General features: G+C 51.9%; 1 protein-coding gene and 1 pseudogene across 12 annotated transcripts in view; both read right to left on the bottom strand.

Moving 5' to 3' along the window:
* CACNA1B (calcium voltage-gated channel subunit alpha1 B) overlaps positions 1-21,863 on the bottom strand; it is a 191,756-nt gene that overhangs the window by 105,248 nt on the left and 64,645 nt on the right. For all 12 annotated transcript variants that reach the window (XM_043566709.1, XM_043566698.1, XM_043566701.1 and 9 more), the window contains exons 11-16: positions 21,300-21,509; positions 16,719-16,831; positions 12,252-12,364; positions 9,891-10,022; positions 9,589-9,661; positions 137-254 (exon numbers count right to left, since the gene is read on the bottom strand). In XM_043566709.1, coding sequence (XP_043422644.1) covers positions 137-254; positions 9,589-9,661; positions 9,891-10,022; positions 12,252-12,364; positions 16,719-16,831; positions 21,300-21,509 — 759 coding nt within the window. The remainder of the gene's footprint in view (positions 1-136; positions 255-9,588; positions 9,662-9,890; positions 10,023-12,251; positions 12,365-16,718; positions 16,832-21,299; positions 21,510-21,863) is intronic.
* On the bottom strand, positions 2,991-4,560 carry LOC122475104 (annotated as a pseudogene).

Genomic DNA, 21,863 nt, shown 5'->3' with positions numbered 1-21,863 from the left:
CCAGCTCCCCAGAAGGAGAAGCTCCATCATTCACACTCAACGAGAAGGCGCCTCTCCTTTTCATGGCCAACACACCCCGCACCCCCCCAGGTTCCCTGGACCCAGACCAAGCACTAATGCACTGCAAGAAGGATACAATTTCCAAACAGCGTCAGGACAATGAAATAAAAAGAGGAGAACATGCCTTTGCTGACTCCACCTTGCGATTCGATCCCATGATACATCACTGCGTTCCAGTCCTCTCCTGTCAGGATCTGTGGAGGGATAGTACCACAAGGCATGCCTACACGGCCACACGTGTGTGCGCACACTCAGAGTCAGGACATGGCTGTGTACACACGCACACGCACAGGTTTCTGGATGATGGGGTTTCTGTAGGTCAAGGTGGCCCACGGTCCTCCAGAAAAACTTCCAGAAAGACATGGCTGCTGAGCTAGGTCAGGCCTCAAAAGATGAATATGCTCTAGCATTTCCAAAAACAGAAAGGGGGTGGCAAGCAGAAGGAAAAGGCGAGCGAAGGCAAGGAAGAGAACAATAGCATAAGCTGGAGAACTGAGGCAGGGCCGAAGAGGCAGAACTCCCCACTCCCAGAGCCATGGAGGCCATGATTTTATAGATGATGTGACAGTGCGTCCAGCGGTGAGGGTAGCTAAATGCAATGTTGCCCCATCAAGAAACATGTGTCTCTCAGCTACTATATTTTTGGAAAAGTACAAAAGCATCAAGTAACAGACATTCATGTGTCCACCAATAAAAATGGACACTGCTGGGGGCACCTGGGGGTCTCAGTCGGTTGAGTGTCTGACTCCAGCTCAGGTCATGATCTCACAGGTTGTGAGTTGGAGCCCCGCGTCGGGTTCTGTGCTGACAGCTCAGAGCCTAGAGCCTGCTTTGGATTCTGTGTCTCCCCCTCTCTCTGCCCCTCCCCTGCTCACACTCTGTCCCTCTCTCTGTCAAAAATAAACATTAATTTAAAAAAAAAAATAGACACTGCTCAATCTGTCCCACTGGCATCGCTGCCCACAATCACTCCTGACAGACGACCCCACTCACAAACTGGTGAGGAACCGTGTCAATAGAGTTCTACCCATGTGACATGCACGTATCTATAAATAAAATATGTGTGTTTTATATAAAACATGTGTGTTTTAAACACACACAGGAAGGTATCATACTACACACATCATTCTTCAACTTGCTGTCCCCATCCAATATATGTTTGAAGTTTATCCATGTGATACACACATGTCCACTTATTCATGTCCCCTACTGTGACCCTTCAGGCATCCACCCACATGCCTCCTGACCACACCTTAGCTGTTTCCAGTGTTTTGCTACAGAGTTTCACTGTAAACGCTGCAAACTAAGACCACCAGGCAGCCGGTCATGCCAGCCTCTGACTTCACAAGGTTTCCGGATCGCTTACTCTAAATTACATCTGTAGTGGACACAGTTCCCATCTGAGGGGTGAGAAGGCAAGCTGATCGGGCGTCATCTTCTGGGGCCTTCTCCATGGTCTCAGGTTTCGGACACCCCGTCTTCCCCACACGGACTGTGACACTTGCGTGCGTGTCCTTGCACATACTAGCCCTCTGTCTGCAGGAGCTACTGGAAATGTTCTCAGTTCCTTTCTGTCTTATGACAGAGGGCAATGCAGCCAAATGTGTCACCGTTTCCTTCGTGCTTTCTGCTTTCTGAACCTCATTTAAGAAATTCCTCTCCATCCGAAGGCCATAAAGAGAGTCTCCTACATTTTCTTCAAGTCATTTTAAAGTTTGATTTTTCAGCTAGGGTTCTAATCCAACTGGAGTTTGTGGTAACTGCTCTGTGGATGCATGGGGATGAAGATCTACATTTTTCCCCAGTGGAAAGCCACTTTTCACAGACCCACTTTTTAAAACATCCTGTCCCCTTTGAGGTATAACGCCGTCCTCCTCCTAAGACCGGCTTCCTACCTGGGCATGTTTCCGGGTTCTCTGGTCTGGTCTTCTGGTATTTTGCCTATGTACCTCATGATGCTCCCCACTGTCGCTTCGTAAAAACTCTTGACATGTGGTGAGGCAAATGCCTCCTTCCTGAATTGTCTTGGCCATTCTTGGACATCGACTTTTCCACATTATCAATATGCTGAATTCCAAAAACAGTCCTGTTGGAATTTGCATCAGGACTACATTGAATTCATAGCTTGAACTAGGAGAACAGATACCTTTACCATGTTAAGGCCTCCTCATTATAAATATACTTCCTGAATACCAGATCTGTAGGTCCTTTAATAACAAGTTATAATTTCACCCATAAAAGTCTTGCATTCTGTTTGCAGATTTCTGGGTGCCTTACAGCTTTTGTTGCCTCTGTGAATGAAATCTTTCATTTTAATTAAATTTTCTAGTTGAATGATCAGATCATATAGGAAAGCTCTATTTTTGTATATTGGTCTTGTGCTAAGCAACACAAATGAATTTTATGCACTTGGCAGGACTCACCTTATAACCTGACAGGCTCAGGGCAGGAAAAGAGCTCTACAGACCCCTTTTCTTTAATGGTTATAAAATTATCCAGGTTTTTCATTTCTTCTTAAGCCAGTTTAAATCTTTGATGTTTTCCTATAAAACTGCATGTTTCATCTTAGTTTTCAAATGTCTTGCCTAATATTCTTTCGAATTTAAAAAAAAACGTCTCCCTTTCCTGTAGTTACACCTCCTTTATGGGCTATACTTTTTATTTGTGTTTTTTTTTCCTTGATCAGTCTTGCTACAGTGTCATCTACTTTATTAGTCTTCTTGAGAACAAGCTTTTTATGATTTTTGTTTTCTTGATGTTTTAGTTTTGTGTCACTAACGTCTGCTTATTAACCATTTTTTCCTGCTTTCAATCTTTTTTTGGTTTTACTCTGTTCTCTTTTCTAGGGTTTTTTTTTTTAGCTTGCATAAAGACAATTTATTAACAGTAATTTGAGGAATCCTGTTCACAAACGGCAATCACAGTGACCTGCTATAGGAGGGGATGGGGGTGACATCCTCAATCCGCCCAATCTTCATTCCTGAGGGGCAAGGGCTCTGAGGGCTGACTGGGCCCCATGTCCAAGGGTCTTGGTTTGATTTCCTCCTGCAGAGGAGGATTTCCTCCTGCAGAGTTTGATGTGGACAGCTGTGACGCCCAGCTCCTTACACCTCTGGGCTACATCCTGGGCAGCCAACACGGCAGCGGAGGGAGAGGACTCATCTTGGTCTGCCTTCACCCTCATCCCGCCAGTCACGCGGCAGATGGCTTCCTTGCCAGAAAGACTGGTGACGCGGACAAAAGTGTCATCGAAGGAAGCAAAGATGTGGCACACACCACACACATTCTCTCCTTCAGCTACCTGAGGTCCAAGGCTGATGACCTGATCTTCCTTCTTTTCTTTCCCCTTGTAAGGTGCCATTTCTGTGCATCTCCTCTAGACTCCATCACTGGAGACTCTTTTCTGGGTTTTTAAGATGAGTATTTAACTAGTTTATTTTCATTCTTTCATTTGTTATAAAAAAGGTTTTTTTAATGCTTATTTTTGAGAGAGACAGAGCGATAGAGTGTGAGCGGGGGAGGAACAGACAAAGGGGGAGGCACAGATTCCGAAGCAGGGGCCAGGCTCCGACCTGTCAGCACAGAGCCCGATGCAGGGCTCGAACCCACGAACCGTGAGATCATGGCCTGAGCCAAAGTCAGATGCTTAACCAACTGAGCCACCCAGGTGCCCCACTTTTATTTTGATAATTGCATTTCACATTATACATTTTCCTCTAAGTATTCCTTCAGCTTCATCCCGTAAGCTTAGATATTATTGTTCATCTAAGGATTTCATAACATCCATTGTTGATGTTTTCTTTAACTTGGTCCGTCAGCTTTCAAATGTGGGGAAGATGTCAAATAACTTTCTACTAATGATTTCTATTTATTTAAATTATATCTAGAATGTGCCCCATCGGATAACAATTCTTCAGTATCTGTAGGAATTTCCTGGGTGACCTAACACGTGGTCAATTTCTGTAAATGCTCTATAATGACTGTTTGGTTTGTTATCTAGCAGCTGGGTGCAGGGTTCTACAGACGTCAACCGACGTGTTTTTCACAAGCTCTTCTGCATCGTTTCTAATCTTCTGTCAGCCTCATCCTATGGTTTGAAAGAAATGTATTATAAACCTCTTATAAGATGTGGACTTCCACGTACTTCTGTCAGTTTCTGCTCAGTGTATTTTTAGGCCGTGTTGGTAGGTCATGCAGATTCAGGATTGCTGTCTTCTTTTCGTCGTTATGTAATATACTTCTTTATTTTTACTAAGGCTTAACTTCTATTCTGGCTGATGTTAATATTACACCAGCTTTCTTTTGGTTAATGTCTACTTAGTTCATCTTTTTGTGTCCTTTTATTTTTTATTTCTGTACTATTTCAAACGTTCAAAAAGGTATGATGAATAAATTTTAACAACCCTCCGTGTACCCACTCCCCGGCTTGAGAACTGAAGCATTCAAAGGGAGGTGGCACTCCTTGAGTGGAACCCCCTCCCCCCTCCCATTCCCCCAGCCCAGCCCCCAGCGACACGGCACACCCTGAATCTGGTATTTATCATTCCCACACAAGCTTTTATACTTTCATGCATATATGCCATAAGCAATACTGTTTTGCATGTTTTCATCCTTATTTAAATAGTATCATATGTTGTGTATTATTCTGAATCTTATTCTTTTTTGCTTAATATATACTTGCGAGATTCATCCATGTTAATACATTTAATTCTAGGTCATTCATTTTCCTGCTGTACAATAACACAACACACTTTTCTCATCGATTCTCCTGTTGATGAACTTTGTGGTGACTCCCAGCTGTTTGCTATTATAAATAATGTTGCTACAACGTCTCACAAGTGTCTCCTTGTGCAATTGGGTGGGAGACTTTCCAGAGCACAGACCCACAACAGGAACTACTCATATGTAAGTTCTAGTTATTAGGTTTTATGAAATCACTTTCCAAAGTGGTTCCATCAGCCCAGCAACAGCATAAAGTCACCCGCATGTCTCCACATCTTCTCTAAACCTGGTATTATTGGGTTTAATTTCTGCTAAACTGACAGACAGGCAGGCTATCTCAAGATGGGTTGAATTTGCATCTCCCTGACTACTAGGAACGCTGGTAATAGTCCTTACAGGCTCACTCATCAGCCCGACATCCTCTCCTGTGAGATGCTTGGTTACACTCTGCTTTTCCCACTACATTATTTGTCTTTTCTTTTCGATTTGTGGAAGTTCTTGATATATTCTGGACACTAACCCTTCGATGGCTATTTGCTAATACTGTGAAAATGTCTTCTCCAAGTTTATGACATTAAGAACATTTTTTTCAATGTTTATTTATTTTTGAAAGACAGAGAGAGAGAGAGAGAGAGAGAGAGAGTGTGTGTGTATGTGTGTGTGAGAGAGAGAGAGAGAGAGAGCAGGGGAGGGGCAGAGAGAGAGACAGGGAGACACAGAATCGGAAGCAGGCTCCAGGGTCTGAGCTGTCAGCACAGAGCCCAATGCAGGACTCGAACCTACGAACCACGAGATCATGACCCGAGCCAAAGGTGGATGCTTAACTAACAGAGCCACATGGATGCCCCAAGTTTATGACTTTTAAAAACATTTGTACAGTATCTTTTGATGCACAGAAATTTCTATTTAATAGTCAAATTTGTCAAACTCTTCCTTTATGATCTGTGCTTTTTCAATCTTAGGAAGGATTTCCCCTGCCTTGAGTTTAGTACCATTACACTCCTCTATGTACTGCTAAAGTTTCAAATTTGCTTTTCACATTTAGGTCTTAATCTATCCAAACTGATTTCAAATCTGGTGCAAAGTAGGATCCAATTGCGTGTTTTGCTCTATGGATAACCAAATTGTCCCATACTGTCAGCAATTACAACGCTCAAGTTTTCTGTGTATATAAATATTCCAACTGTGAACATTCTTTCTTCCTTGCCAATCCAGAGAAACTGTTTCACATTTTCTTGTTCTACTGCACTACAACCACTGGTACCAGCATAATCTGCTAAGAGTTTTTACTTGAAAGGAATGTTGGGTTTTATCATGTGATTCCATTTTTTTAGAAAAAGTGTATTTCAGACACACATAGAGTATGATGAATCCACACAGTCTCAACAGTGAACCAATCTCCCAATCTTGCTTCTCTGTTCTCTCACTCTATGCCATGCTCTTGTTGGGTTCAGGTGTTTTTCTGATCACACAGGGTTTTTTACTCCTTTAATCGGCGAAGATGATGAATTCCAGTAATAGACTTTCTAATGTTGAGTCATCTTGTATTTCTGGATTAACTCAAGTTGATCATAATGATAATTTGTAAGCAAATCTAGATTTGATTAGTCATTGTTTCCCTTCTCTCTCTGGGTTTGTGATCACAACCTGTATTTTTATTTTAGTATTATCCTTATCTAGTTGTGTCACCAGCAAGACCCCCACTGGCCGCCCTTCTTCTTCACATGAACGTTAGCCTTAACTTTTCAGAGGCAAATAACGGGAAGAGCTCAGCCAGCCTGGACCAGCTTGAGCTCAGTCACGAACTCCCACCTCGGCAGGCGGTTGCCTTTATCCCTCTACCTCTTTCTAATGTGAAAATCTCCTTCCGAGGTGGAGCACAACTCTCACTAGCATAGCAGATGATGCGTGTACAGGCATGTTTCCTGAGCGTGCATGAGTGACCATATACCCACCTCTATATATGTTGACAAAAGCTCCCCTTCCTGAATATTCATATCAAAGGAACACATTCACCCCACATGGGGGGTCATGGCTTTGGAAGTTATTCCCCATGATCTCCTTACTTACCGCAAATAAAAGTTTCCTTTGTGTGACAACTCCCCCTGCCTGTAGTCTCTGCCTGTAACTCATCATAAAGCAAATTCACATTAATTCGGTCATGGTTTTTTATATCAAGGTTATTCTAGTCTCATAAGATGAGCTCGGTGCCTTCCTTTTTATCTTCTCTGGAGTCATGTGTATAAAACTGGAATAATGTCTTCCTTAAATATTTAGTAGAATTCACTCATAAAATTAGAACATGGTGGCTTAGGGGGGAAGGCTTTTAATTATTCAACTTCTGAAACAGTTCAGATTTTTAAATTCTTCTTGGTGAGTATAATGTTCTTTTTTTCTTCCAAGTCACTGGCTTTACTAAATATATACATGTCTGCAGTGCTTTCGGCAATCGGGGGGTTAGTGACTCTCCGTATTAGCATCTAAACGTTCCAGTGCTAGCTCACACTTGAACCTCGGCTCTCTGGGTTGGCATTCCAGGCTGACAGGTGCTGTTCCTCAGTATTTCAAAGTTACTCCCCCAACCTTCTGCCATCAGGCTGTCCTTCTTCTGTAGCGAATCTCTTTCTAGAGTTGTTTTTAAGATTTCCTCTTTAACACAACATGTCTAAGCTTGCCATGACTTCCGCTCACCCTGCTCAGCTCTCTGAACACACACGCTCTAGGACTCGGCTGGAACCACACTGCTGTCGGCTCTCTCACCCGACATGGTGCAGCTGGCTCAGTTCCTCCACATCTTCCGGCTCACCCGTCCTTTCTTGGGTCATATCCAGTGTATAGTTTACCTTTTGGGTTGTTTTTTTTTTATTTATTTATAGCTATCTGTTGCATTCCTAGGATTTCAGCTTAGTTCTTTTTTGTATTAACCTGTTCTTGGTTCTTAGGTACTTTATGTTTTAATTTTGTGTTATGTGTTACGAGCTCTTGCTCTAACACTCTATAGCGCTCAAGCACATTGGGCACAAAGTCTCCTGCATTTCTTCTGCTATTCCTGTCTTGTTAGCAGTGAGCTCCCCTTCCGACTACAGATGTTGTCAGCCCTCTTCTGTAGGGTCAGCTTCACCAGGGTTCAGCCTACAGGTTCACCACGAGGCCATGTGCTCTCCCTCTGCCCTCCAGCCCCATTCAGAAGCAGGAGCTCCCATCTTAGGGTCTCAGGCCCCCGTCCAGCACCATCCATGGAAGACACAGGCCTGGCCTGGCCCGCTGTCTGCCCTTGAGATCTTCTCAGCCTCCTCTGGCCATATTTGCTCTCTCTCAGCTCTGGTCCTCTGCCCCTCAAAGGGCCACACACCAAGTGCCACATGGATGCTTCTGACACCGAGCCCGCCTGCCTCGCACAGACCACATTCCGGGCGCCCGGGTCTCTTCATCTCTCATCACTGTTCCACTTCCAACCCACAGTTTGTTTTCTGCGTGGCTGGGTCCTTTTAATTTCTAGATGTATCTATTAGCTTATTGCTGTGTTCAGACGAGAGGGGCTCTAAGGTCTAAACCAGAGCCATCTTTTCCCCTAGCTTTGACCTCCTCTTCCCCTCTATCCCACACCAGCACCATGAGCCTCATTCGGCTCCTTTCTGTTCTGTTGCAATAAACCGAACAAAGCAGAGCCCTGTCAATCACATCACCTCCCTGCTTTGGGAGCCCCTGTGCCACCTCCTGCTAGCCAAAGCCTCTGGGCCTGGCAAGGAAGGCCCACCCAACCTGGCCTCTGCCAGCCCCAGTCCTTCTGCCACAAACCTTGTGCCTTCGCTGCCCCCAGCCTCCACTTCCTGCTACTGTGTCTGGAACACACTCCTGCCAATTCGCCTTGCCTGCCTTTCAAGATCCCACTGGGCAGCCCTGGTGACACACAGGAGGAAGGCACTCCTTCCTATCACTGACCAGATCACACTGTGCAGGAAAGGTCATGACCACCCGCTGCTAGAGGCATTAATCTGGAGACCAAGGGTAGCCCCAGAGACCAAGGGTCCAAGCTGAGCCCCTGGCCTGAGCACACATGGCCTTTTGGGCTTCCCTAAGAGTCATCATGGGCAAAACAATAACCCACCCCACCCTGCTCAATCACAGGCATGGTGTCCAAGGAGGTTCATACGACAGAGACATTTGGCATCCTCCTACAGGTGAGGACAGCCACAGGGGCATCAGGGCTGCCAAAGCCCTGCAAGGGGACAAAGTGCTAAACCCTTCAAAAGGGAACCCTCTGAGAGGGCAGAGATCACCTGAGTTGATGCAAGGTTTGCATCACAGAGGACATGGCCCAAGAGCCTGAGCTTCTCAAAGAGTCACGGTGACCAAGTTGTCCAGACACAAAAAAGAACTGAAGGGTCACCGGACCTGACATACAGGAGGGAGAAGCTTAGGTAGTGCTTTGCTGTTTTATTCTCAAAGGGTCAAAGACAGCCTTGACTCCAGGTCCTGGTGCTGAGACACAAGTTGGTGGCTTGAAGTCCAATGGCCACTAGACAGTTGGGTCCCCCAGGGACCTACACATGCTTGTTGGGACAGCATCACAGCACCCAGCTTCCCTCCAGAACTAGTTCCTAGATCTGGTGGCAGGGACCCAGGGACTGGAGGCCTACACGCTGGAGACCTCCCTATGCTCATCTCCTGCTTGTTCTCTTCTATTTTCTGGAAAGTTCTATCTGAAATGTTGGCTATTCAGGTTGTGCTGAGGCACCAGCAAGGGGCTGACAGGGAAGGCTGCCTTCCCAGCACCTGGAGAGCTGAGGGAACCAGAAGCCTTACCTGGAAGACGGTAAGGATGGCCGCGGGGAAGGTATCAAAGTTGGTTGTTGGGGTCTCATCTTGAAAGTTGAACCTGAGGAAAATAAGAAGTCTTGGGAGGAGGCAGCCTCATCAGGATCCAGGGGCACTCTGGCATGCCATGCTGTCCCAGGCTGTGAATGGGCCGTGTGCTCGGAGCCACTGTCTTCCTGGGGGACCTCCAGGTGGAAGACAGGTGGAGGGGCCTGGGCAACACGTCAGCGTTCAGCTCTGCCTCCCCAGTGGGGGCCCTCAGCCTCATACGCCCCCTAGGACCCACTTACTGTCCCCCGAACAGCTGCATGCCCAGCAGGGCAAAGACCACGATGAACAGGAACAGCAGGAAAAGGAGGCTGATGATAGACTTCATGGAGTTGAGCAGAGACACCACCAGGTTCCGCAGGGAGCTCCAGTACCTGTCGGGGCACATGGGGTCTGTCTGCACCTGGCCATGTCCGCCGAGGCCCGACCCTCACGCTGATGCCACGCTCTGGACTCTCACTGTCACACCTGTGGCTTCCAAGACCTTCTAAACCCCAAGGGCCCCACACCTGGATGGGCAGCGAGAGCTCTTCTCTAGAGTTCCAGATTCCTCCACCAGGGGCTCCAGGGGGAAGGTGAAGAGCCCGTGTCCAGTGCTGGACTCACTCTCATCTCTCAAACCTGCCCTTGTCACTTTGCCCAGCAGAACGGTGTCTGACCTCTCTCCACCCCTCAACACCCAGGCAGCCTCCGGGTGTCTGAGTCGGGGCTCAGACCACAAGTCAAGAATGAGCCACACCAGAACATAATCAGCCCCCTGGCCTGCACCAAGCAGGTCCTCAGCGCTGTGATGGGTGGTGTAAGCCCGGTGCCAATACCCCTCTCAATGCCCTCTCACCAAGGGTCTGGGACACAGCATGCGGTAGGGGGGCAGCACTGCGAGACCATTTCCTGGCATCCCACAATGCCCACCCCTCCGTCGCACTCTTCATATGCTCCTGGAGGTCAGAGACCATGTCCCTCTCATTCAACTGGACCCAAGCACACAGGCCCCAGTGAAGTCTGCTAGTGGCCTGGCTGTTGACAGCTCACTCACTGAGTGACTGGGAGTCCAACCCCACACCAGCATCAGAGAGCTCCTCCCTAGGAGAGGCCAGGACACATGGCCTCCAGCCACTGGAGACATGCCACATGCCTCTGTGCCTCTGCACATGCCGTTCCACCACCCTGGAAAGGTGGGGATGGCAGGACAGACATCAGTCACCTGTGCGCACCCTGCCCCTGGGCGTCCCTGGGCCCTCAATGGTGCCAATGTCACAGAGGCTCACCTGTCTTTCATGAATTCTCTTTTAGGGCACTCAAGGGTTCACAGATGGGCTGGAAGACTCTGGAAAAGCCGGCCCACCTCAGGACAGGGGCCATCTGGTTTCCAGAAGGAAGTGGAGCCCCTAAGACACCAGGCCCCTCAGCCAAGGTGAAGGCAGACCTCGTGGTCACCTCCCAGAGCGATGCACATGGAAGCAACAGAGGACTGACACCAGACCGCACGAGGCATCCAGTGGCATTTGTGGACCCAGCTAGGCCAAGCTCTTGCCCAGAACTCTCCTGCAGTGACACCATCGTGTCCTCAAATGGTCTTAGGTTTGGATTTGAAACAGACTGGAAAAGACCAAAAGAACTCCCATCTACCCTGGGAAGATCAGTGGGGTCCTGAGAGGCCACTGGAGGGGTGACCTAGAGCCCAGGCTGCGGGGGACACTGCATGGAAATCCATGCTGGAGCATGTGTGGGCTACATACTGATGGCACAGGAGTCCAGAAACTCTGGGTAGATGAGGTCCCTGCTGTGCTGTGTGGCCACAGTTAAGACCAGCTGAGGGCACGGCAGCCTTTGCTGTTGGAAAGACAGCTGTGGGTGAGGTGTTCCCCGTCTTCCCACCACTAGAACCCTGGCACAGAGGCCCAGCACTCAATAACTACATCACACCTCCGCATGGGCCCCACCCCCTCAGAGACAAAATGCAGCAAGTCGCGTCCAGGGTTACATAAAGAACCAAGTGGAATAGAACTGAACACACAGGCCTGTCACTGTCCTCTTGCCACAGCCTAAACAGGGCAAAGTCAGGCACACGGTGGAGAAAGCAGGCCTGGGAACGGGAGCCGTGTGGGAACCAGGGGTTCAAGTCACAAGGTCAAAGTCAGCTGAGGTCTCCCTCCCTCTCTGGGGGCTGCAGGGAAGGTGGGCAGATTTGGGGCCAGGATGATTAAAAAAAAAAAAAAAACTTCCATCTGATGGCTTCTATTTCCCCTTTAACTAGGAAGCAAAGTAACACTTTGAAGGTTGAAAGATGGGACTCTGGTTTCAAAAGAGGGGACGGTATGAAACTGTGAGGAGCAGGCTAACTAGGAATCCTGCCGGCAAGTCAGGAACAACCCTGAGGACAGACAGGCCCCCAGGGCCAAGACACAGCCATGCTGGGCAGGTGTTTTATACCCATCTTTTGTATTTAAACCATTATTATAAGCACAAAAAGAGGTTCCAGATGGCTGAGTTCAAAGCCAGCACCATGAATTCCTAGGAACAAGCATGCTGTGTCGACCAGTCTCACACGTGACCTGCATTCCCCGTCCCCACCTCCACCCAGGAGCACACAGGTGACATACTTTGTGACTTTGAAGATCCGCAGCAACCGGAGTGCCCGCAGCACGCTGATCCCGAAGGAGGTTCCCGGCTTGATGGCGGCCCAGACCACTTCAAAGATGCTCCCCACAATGACCTGTGGTGCAGACGGGGTCGGCCTCAGGCACACGCACGCGAGTGTCACGCACGGGCCTGTGCAGGCAAGCGTCTCCGCGTGTGTGCGGCGGGATCACTCCCAGCATCCGCAGCACAAGGTACACGCCTCACACTGAGCTCCTGCGCCCACCAGTCCTGGTGCTCACCTGCGCCCCGACGTTCCCACCCCGTGCATACCAGGGGGACACAGGGTGTAGAGGGAGGGCAGGCCGACCGGTTTCCTGACCAACTCCGCATCAGATCAGCCTGACGTCCATGTTCTCCCAGGCACCGAGAACCTGGTGACTGTGCCAGGACCAGGGCCCTGAGGTATGACTGGAGACTCCCGTACAGTTTAACGTGGTCCACTAACCCGTACGTCTGTGCTGGCAGGTGCACAAGCTGTGGGCCATCCCAAACGCACAGCCGTGCTCTGCATCTCTCTCACGTCGAACACAAACGCATGGGTCAGAGAACACCAGGGAGCCCGACGCCTACGGGCCTGCTGTGGCACTGGCAGCACTACAGTGGGACCAGCTTGCCACCACCTGTCCCTGGCGACCCTGAGCACCTCTACCAATTTTTCACAGCACACACGCAGCCTCCAGATGTTTGTCTGGGGCTGGTGAGCACCGTTTCCCAAAGCTACATTCTTATTGCCAGTCTTCTAGCACTTCTGTCTTCCCTTAACCCTCAGAATTTGTTCCCATTCGTTCTTGATGCAGGTGGCCCCTGAGATGGCCCACAGTGATTCCCCTCTACTTGGTGTCTCCCCCAACCTTGAATATCCTTGTCCCCTCAAGGGTGGGTTGGACCTAGTGACGCACTTTGAGCAAAGAGAATGTGACAGAAGTGACGGGCTGTCACCTCTGAGATTCGGTTCCAAAGACTGGCTTCCTTCTCCATGCTCTCAGCTCTGCCGCGGGCAGCCAGCTGCCGTGTTGTGGGACATGAGGAGAGGCCCCCGTGACCAGGAACTGAGGCCTGGCGGCCATGAGCGACAGCTTAGGCATGAGCTCCCAGCCTCCAAAGAGCCTGTGGTGACTGCAGCCTCGTGGCAGAGTGACAGCTGGGGGGCCCCAGTCAAGTGGCACCTGACTCCCGACCCACCGGGAGTCGGTGACTCCCGACCCACCAAGATGAGAGATAACAAGTGTTTGTTGTTTTAAGCCACTAAGCTTTGGGGCGACTTGTCACACACCGAGAAAAACCAATACGCGTTTTGGAGACAGAAGCGGAGCACACTCTACGTATAAGCCCTACGATGTGGGCGGGGTTTTGGAGCCAGAGAATGGGCCCTGAGCAGCACGTCAGCGAGAGCCCACAGCGCCCTCAACACACTACCCACGGGTCCTGGACAGCGAGGGAGTGTGAACACTTCACATAGGTGTCTGGGGGACAGCGAGGACATTGGCAAGAAACTACAGGGAGCCCTGCTGTGCACTGCCAGGAAGTTCGGCCACACGGTCGCCCGCGGGTATGTGAAAAGACGAAAGCGAGCCATGTGAACCAGGAGGCCTCCGAGGCGTCTGGAGGTGCTGCCGGGGTCTTCTTGCTGCACAGTCAGGGTGGGAAGAGAGAGACGCAGAGGGAAGTGCCGTCCTCCAGGACGTGCCCGCTTTGGAAATGCTCCCCTTCTCCAGACAGCAAATAGTGCCACATTAGGAAACGGCACAGTGCAAAGAAACAGCCAGGGCAGGGGTACGACTGTGACACTGCGGGAGCCTGAGAGCCCCGTTCAGTCCCATGTGAAGCCCCACGGAGATAGAGGTGAACCTCGCACGTCAGCCCACTGAGCAGCAAGCCTTCCAGGGCCCAAATGTGCCCCGGTCTCAGTCCGCTCAGCACGGGCACCCAGTGGGGAAGGGCCGATCGCTAGCGTAGGGACAGCTTTTGTCAAATGGGGTGAATTCCAGGAAGACTCATGACATACACACGATGCTCTGAGAAGACTTAGTTATGCAGGAACATCACCAGCTTGGGTTGAAAGAGACGGAGACAGTACAAGACAAAAAATAGGCCTTTGGGTTCCCAAAATTCTACTGGTAGGAAGCAGGCTGAGAGAACTGTCTAGCTGAAAACATATGTTATCTTTTCTGGAACAAGAAAGGTGACACAGAGGCTAAAACAAAAAGCCCAAGGGGCTTCCTAGCCCTTAAGAACTTATCCTGGTGTCTCCAAACTTTCCCAGCAGGATTCCAGAATTGCTGTGGGCCAGGGACTCCCTGTGCACCCTGCTGTCCCCTCTGAACATGACCGTCTACGGCAGGTACCCAAGTCCATCCCACCACCATGTGGGTGATACCTCGTCTCTTTAGTTCACCAGATCCATGGGTGGAGAGGGACCGAGCAGCTGTCCTTGAGGAGCCACCCTGGCCTGATTTGGGCGATGAAGCCCTAGACTCTGAGCTGGCGCCATGATGGGATGTGGCTGGGGAAGCAGGAGGAGGTGGCTGTATCTGCACTAGGAAAGATAGAATCACTGGGAGCCAGATGGTGGACTGCGGCAGGCAGCCTCTAAGATGGCCCCCAGTGACACTTGCCTCCTGGGTTTCACGTCCCTGGGTAATATCCCCCACCCCTGTTAAATGTGGGCTGGGCCAAGTGACCCACTCCTAACAAATAAAATACGGCAAAACTGATGGGTCATCTCTCTGAGACTGGGTTCCTGTGTTTTCTGTCTTGGGTACTCTCAGTCTCTCTGTCAGGTCACAAGCTGCCGTGTCGTCAGGACACTCAAGCAGCATCGGGAGACGTTCATGAGACCGAGATTGAGGCCTGCCACCAACCATGTGAGCGAGCTTGGAGGCCGGTCGTCCGAGTCCTGTCCTATCAACAGCCATGTGATGAGCCTAAATGCAAATTCTCCAGTCCTCATCCAGGCTTGAAATGACCGCAGTCCAGCTGTCAGCGGGACTGTGACCTCCTTGAGAAACCCTGGGCCACAGCCATTCAGTCAAGCTAGACCTGGACTCCTGATCTGGAAAACTGTGACCCAGTAGACACGCTATATGCTGCTCAACTTTGGAATAATCTGTTAGCTTATGTGTAAGTCATTCCATGTCCTGGGATCCAGTTAGTTCAAACCAGAAGACACAAACACATTTACAAGTTTAAGGACAAGTTTAAGGGTTCTCTGAAAGCTCTTCAGCTCTTTGGATCTCCTCTGGCCTATTATGCACTACAGCCTTTCCCTGTAACTAAGAAGGCAAAGGACAAGAAGGTGTGTCTCAGAAACGCAGGTGTCCATGTCTCAAAGCACGCCCTGGGCAGCCACCACCCCTCCTTCCCCACAGAGATCAGGCAGCCTTGCGTGGTGTAAACCCGCTGCTCCAGAGCCAGCACTCCTGGGTCCACGCTGCCTCCCCCACAAAGTAGCTGGGCAGCCTTGGGCCAAGCACACCACCTCTCCAGTTACTCATCTACAAAGTGGGAGTCCTTGCGAAGGTTTAACAAAGCCGTGGACACAATGTTCCATCAACTCCACTGACAGAAAAAGTCAAAGTCACACTGAATTTTCAAGTTGAAGTTTTACTTCTGCCTACGTTTAGGGCCCCCCCCCACCCCCCCTGCCAGCTCCTGAGAACTCTGCAGAGGTGTGAGTGAGCCTGCCTCGCTCGGGGAGGGCATTGCCACATCTCACTGACAACCTCTAGTGGGTCAGAACGCCTCCCTGGGCTCTGGGCTCAGCACCAGAGAGGTGTCCACATGCTCTGCTGGCCTGGGAAGGCCTGTGCCACTTCCTGGGCTCTGTCCCAGTGAGTCTCGGGAACACCTGCCTTCGCAACTTCCCTGACCTACAGAGATTGGTGAAGGGACCCAGGCCGGGCCCATGAGGAGGGCTGGACCATCATGGCTTGTCAGTCCTCCCCTGAATCATGTGCCAAGCTGCCCACAGCCAGATCTGTAGGACAGTAAAGACTCAGGATCACAGTCCCCTTGAGCTCTGTTGGGGACACTGAGCCCTCCATGGGACAGCAGCACATTTAAAAGACTGCTGTACCAGGCATACAGAGGGTCACAGCACCTTCAGTGATCTTAAGATCCTACAGACAGGGTCGGGGATGGGAAGCAGGATGTCGTAAAGGTGGGGAATAGACTGTGGCTGGAACCCCCATAAGTCAGGGCCCGAAAAGGACAGGCCTCCCCTCTGTCAAAGGCCCCTCACCATCTATAGGAAGCCTTTTTGACCCACACAGGGTCACAGTACCCTCAACCACCTGGGCCCTGCTGCACAGACCCCAGCTCACACTGGGTACAGCTTAGTGGGAGGGGACCGTGTGCACTCTCAAGCAAGGATACAGCTAGACCCTCCTGGACCCCTAGCCGGCATCTCTGGTGAGGATCTTACTCACCCCAAAGTCGAAGCAGTTGAATGAGGACCGGAAGTAGCTTCTGGGCCCCAGGCCATACATCTTCAGGGACATCTCTGTGAGGAAGAGACCCAGGAAAACAAACTCTGCAAAGTCTAGGAGAAGCCGGAGAAGAGGGGGATTAGCTCTCAGCCTCTTCCCACCTGGCTCCAGCCCAGACTGGAGGACAAGACCTCTGGGCCTTTCCAGGATTGAGCCCTGCAGGCCTGGTCTGTGGCCCCTGAGCTCAGAAATCTCAGCCCAGGACAGGAATAACAAATAGATTGGGATTGGAAGGGGCACAAAGAGATGCTTCTTTCACTTTGAAATAGGATGCGTGCCCAGTGTCTATAGCACACAAAGACAGCCTCCACAAGAGGAGAGATCCTGGGATGGGGCTCAGGAGTGAGTTCTAGGGCCACACAGTACTCCCCAGAGGGTCCCCATGGAGAAGCTGGATGCCTTCAGGCTTGCTCCCCACCCCATGTTCTAATCACAGTGGAGCCCCTCAGCCTCCTCATCAGAATCACCCTGTCTTTCCGGAAGGACTTTCCCGACACCTCCCTCAGGGTCCCTGCGTCATCTTACTTGGTTTTAACTTTGTTCATGTGCTCACCTACCACCTGAGCATCCCCAGGCCTGGCCAGCATGAGGCTCCCAGGAGGCGCCAACGCTTGCTGGGGGCCTGGAGGATGTCACCCCCTCAGTCTCTGAGTCCCACAGAGGCTCCCATGGGTGGCGCACCTTCCTTCAGGCTGGGCCCCACTGCAGCAGCAGCAAGCAGGGCCTGCCCCGGCCCAGGAGTCCCGCCACCAGCTCTGCTGACCTTTAAGGGCCACACTGGCAATGAGGGCCATGCTGAGAATCCCAGGCACACAGACAAGACACAACTCCTAACCCAGCCTGAGCAACAGGCAGTGTCAGAGCAATAAACAACAGGCAGTCAGGAAGCTCCACAAGGCCACAGACAAGAGACGCAGCCCAGCCAGGCTCTGCCACTGGCCAAACCAATAATTCCAGACGGCAGAACAAGATCACTGTCTTTGATCTTCCTCCCCAAGTACAGTCACTGGAGAGTGACCAGCCCAGCATTCCTGGGGCCTCTGGCATCCAGACTGGTTGGGAGACTGGACCTCAAGCAGCTCTCGATAAAACACAACAGAAGATGGGACCACACACCTCCTGCCTATGGGCACTGGCATCTGCTCTCCTCCACAGCTCTCTGCCAAGTGCTACACTATACAGCCCCAGATGCCTCAGGCAGGGCCAGATGGGCAACAGCCCAGACTCTGGAGGAGCAGAGATACCGGCCCCACTGCCCGAAGAGAGATATGCAATGGCCCGCATGGCCCGCATGGCCCGAGGTTTCAGGTAGGGAGCCACCTTCCATGGCTTGAGTACATGGGTAATCAGCTCCTGTAAGCAACTCACCACAAGAAGCGTGGCCTCTGAAGCCAGCCAAAAAATCCCCAAGGCACCCCAGCCAGGCACGGGATGAGTAATGAGAAGGCAAAGCTGGCCCCCTGGAGAAGCCAAGAAGCCAGTGTCACAGGTGTGGATGCCCGCTGACCTAAGCAGAAGAACCCACCTCAGCCAGGCCTGAATGACTGACGCCTGGTCCTGGCTGTGCAGAGCTGCAGGTGTGAGGGGCGGTAGGGAGCTACCCCGCCCCCAAGTCCAGCTCGGAATACCACAGCAACCTGCAAAGATCCAAGGCCACCGAGCCCCAGAGCCCCTCCACAAGGGTCACAAAGGCACCCGCCCCTGCCCCTGCCCCTGCCCCTTGGGGCACCCCACAAAAAGAGGTCAGGGCCTGGAAGAAGAGGCCACAGAGATGGGACTTCCATTTGCCCACACGACAGACCTTGGAGCTACAGCTGCCCAGGCACTGATCTCGCTCCCAGCAGACCCAAGTGAGGCCACTGCAAGGAACTAGCACGGAACCTGACAACTGGCGAGGCTTTTTCAGAGAAAGGGAGCAACTGGGCACAGAAACCCCCAACGTCCTGCCTGCCCTTTCGCTCGCCTGAGGAGCAGACCCACCGACTTCATATGCTCAGCCTCCCCTCTGAGGCCGAGAAAGGGTGTTCAGCCGTTCACTCCAGAATCATTCATTCAACTAACAGGCACTGGTGCTGCTTTGAGCTTGCAGAGGAGACAGAGTTGACCCCTCTCTCCAGGAGTTCACACCACAAAGGGGAGCAGAGGCAGAGAATTTGAACAGTGTTCTATGTCATAATAAGAGGACAGTGTGCCGGGACAACAGAGGGACATTGGAGAGGGAGGTCAAGAGGGTCTTGTGAGACCAGGGGACTCACAGGATGACAAAGCCCAACAGCCAGCTACAGAGTTGAGCATGGCAGGACTTCCTTCCCTCCTCACCATTCAAGCCTCAGTCTCGGGGGTCCTGGTGGTACACCGGGGGTGGCTCCTGAGTGGACCGACAGCCAAGGTGCACAGAACCCACGCTCTTCAGGGTAGCTCGTTTCAGGCCAGAGCCCCCTAGGGAGCGTCAATGGAGCTAGTCCTGGTGGGGACCCCCTCTACCTCTGCTTTGCCTCTTGCAAGACCTGCCCTACCTGGCTGGGTCAGCCTTCCTCAGCGCCAGCCCAGCCACCAAGAACAGAGTGCAGGGCACTGAGCAGAGGTGTGCAGACCCTAGCATACCCCCACTGCTCCCGCCAGCCATTTTCCCTAGGTAAAGCCAAGGGACTCAGAAACTCCCAGGGAGCCACAGAGAAGGCAAAGCAGCAAGGGGGAAGATTCTCGGCCAGGGATGCCTGTGGCCTGGACCAGCACCTGGACACTCTCAGCCCTGTGCTCCTGCACAGCAGATACACGACCAGGCCGCGATGGCTGCCTCCTGCCCACGCGGGTGGCAAATCCCACAACACTGACTAGGCACCACCAGCTTCTTCCATGGGAAAGAAAGGCCTGGCTAAGAAGACCCAGGGAACAGCTGCACTGCTGGCCAAGTTAAGAGGAAGCCCCATCTCCCTGGGTCCCTACCCAACCCCCAAGGGTGAGGAAACTTCATCCTGAGGTGATACCAAGGGAATTACTGACCTCAGTCCCAAGCAAAGTCCCAAGACACCAAACTACAGGCCCCAGGATACATGAATTAGGGGCCACAGCGGGCAGTTCCATGCACACAAACTGCTTCTTTTTCTTTTTTTTTTTTTTTTTAATTTGTTTTCGAGAGAGAGAGAGGAAGGGAAAGGGGCAGAGGAACAGAGAGAGAATCTTAAGCAGGCTCCACACGTAGCACAGAACCCAACTTGGGACTCAGTCTCATGACCGTGAGATCATGACCTGAGCCAAAATCGAGAGTCTGACACTTAACCGACTGGGCCGCCCAGGAGCCTCCACAAACTGCATCTGAACTTCACTGCCGGGGACCTGGCCCAGACTGTCTGCTAGAAGCTCACGGGGCCCCTTGTGCTTCTGCTGCCTCTGTGCTCTTCCCCATGACACAACAGGAGAGTTCAGTACAAGTTTGGGAAACTATAGCCTAGTGTCCCACCCCAACAGCCACCCCCACCCATATTTTCAAGTGGCCTGTGGAGCCATCAGAGTCTAGAGCTCGTAAGAACCCTTCCAGAACTGCCCAAGCTCCTGCTTAAAACTGACCGGCCTCGGTGGTCTGAAAGAGGGGAATGTGGCTGCTGCACCAGGGGCCAGGAGGGATCCAGGAGGGTTCTTCTCTGGGAAAAAGATGGTCTTGCCACCCCACCTCAGGGTGGCTTCAGGCATACAGGGCTCCCGTGGCAAGAGCAAGGCCCTTGTGGAAGCCCCAAACAGGCCCTGTGTCCAGATCAGCCCCAGACACCAGGCAGGGTGGGTGCCAGGGAACGAGAAGGTGGGGGCTCTAACCGGAAGACAGAAACCACTGGAGAGTCTTCATCTTTAGGGCCCGTGTGAGGTGAGACGACAGACCGAGACTAGGCTCCCCGTGGCCTGCAGAGCCCTAGGGTATGAGGGGTTGGTCCTGGAAGGTCAGCCCTGGTCCCTGGAGAGGGGCAAAGGGCCTCAACCACCCCAGCCACCTTCCTCCTCTACTCCTTGGAACAGTAGCCAGGGCCAGGTAGTCATGACTCAGACTCACGGTCTGTCCGTAGGCCCACAGGTAAGTCAGCCTTGGTCACAGACACACTCAGATGCAAGAAGCAAAAAGCAAAATGAAAACAGCCAAAAGGGCCCTAGAAGCCTGGACTCTCTCCTCAGGAGTCCAGGGAGCGAGCTGCAGCCTCACGCCAGATTGGAATGAGGGGCCAAGTGCCCTGTTCCACGGGTCTGAAGCCCTCCCAAGGGAGGACACAGGGCCATCCACCCATCACACCGACCTCCCCCCAGGGTGCCCTGGACCCTCACCATTGCCCACCACACTGACAGAGGAGCTAGGCCTCCCGGAACCTGGGATGGGGAGCTCAGGCCCCAGCAGATGCCCTTGGGGGCACTTTGGTCTGTGCAGGGGTCCTACCCAGGGCATTCCAAGGCAAAAGGCTGTGAACCGGGATTTCCAGGCTGCAGACCAGAGGTGGTTCGGGAAGAGGTGAGGGGGAGGCCCAGGCTGCAGCTACGTACACAGCGCCGTGGTGAGCCGCTGCGGCTGGTTGTAGTGAACCATGGCCACGCACAGCGTATTCAGGGCCACCACACACAGCACCACCCAGTAGAAGCTCTGTGCCTTCACCATGCGGCGGATGAAGAACCGGAACATCTTCTCCTTCCTACGGAAGTATGACGAACTCTCTGCCTTCCCACTCTTGAGGCTGGCGCGGGCGAAGGGGGATCCTGGGGGAACAAGGAGCTCACTGAGGACATGCAGAGACCACCAGACCCCCAGACACGCTCTCCTTCCATGGATGTGTGCCCCACGGACGCAGCCTCGAGGACACGCTTCCCCTCCCATCTCAAACTTGTATCTCCCACAGGAAAACATCTCCAAGGACACCTGCCCCAGCCCAGACCTAGCCAGAGGCCCCGGTTCTGATCACAGACACCATGGGTCAGACCCGGTGTGCTACCGACATTGAGCTAATTACCCCTGCGCCGCACCCGCCTGCACCAGGTCCGGACCCCACCCCCATTTCACAGATGGGGGAACCGAGAGCCTTGGTGGTCTCCATGGTTACCAGGCTCCAGATG

The sequence above is a fragment of the Prionailurus bengalensis genome, chromosome D4 (assembly GCF_016509475.1).
Source record: "Prionailurus bengalensis isolate Pbe53 chromosome D4, Fcat_Pben_1.1_paternal_pri, whole genome shotgun sequence".
Classification (NCBI taxonomy): Eukaryota; Metazoa; Chordata; class Mammalia; order Carnivora; family Felidae; genus Prionailurus; species Prionailurus bengalensis.
The sequence above is the reverse complement of the archived record's forward strand: the minus strand, read 5'-3'. Positions and strand labels throughout refer to the sequence as shown.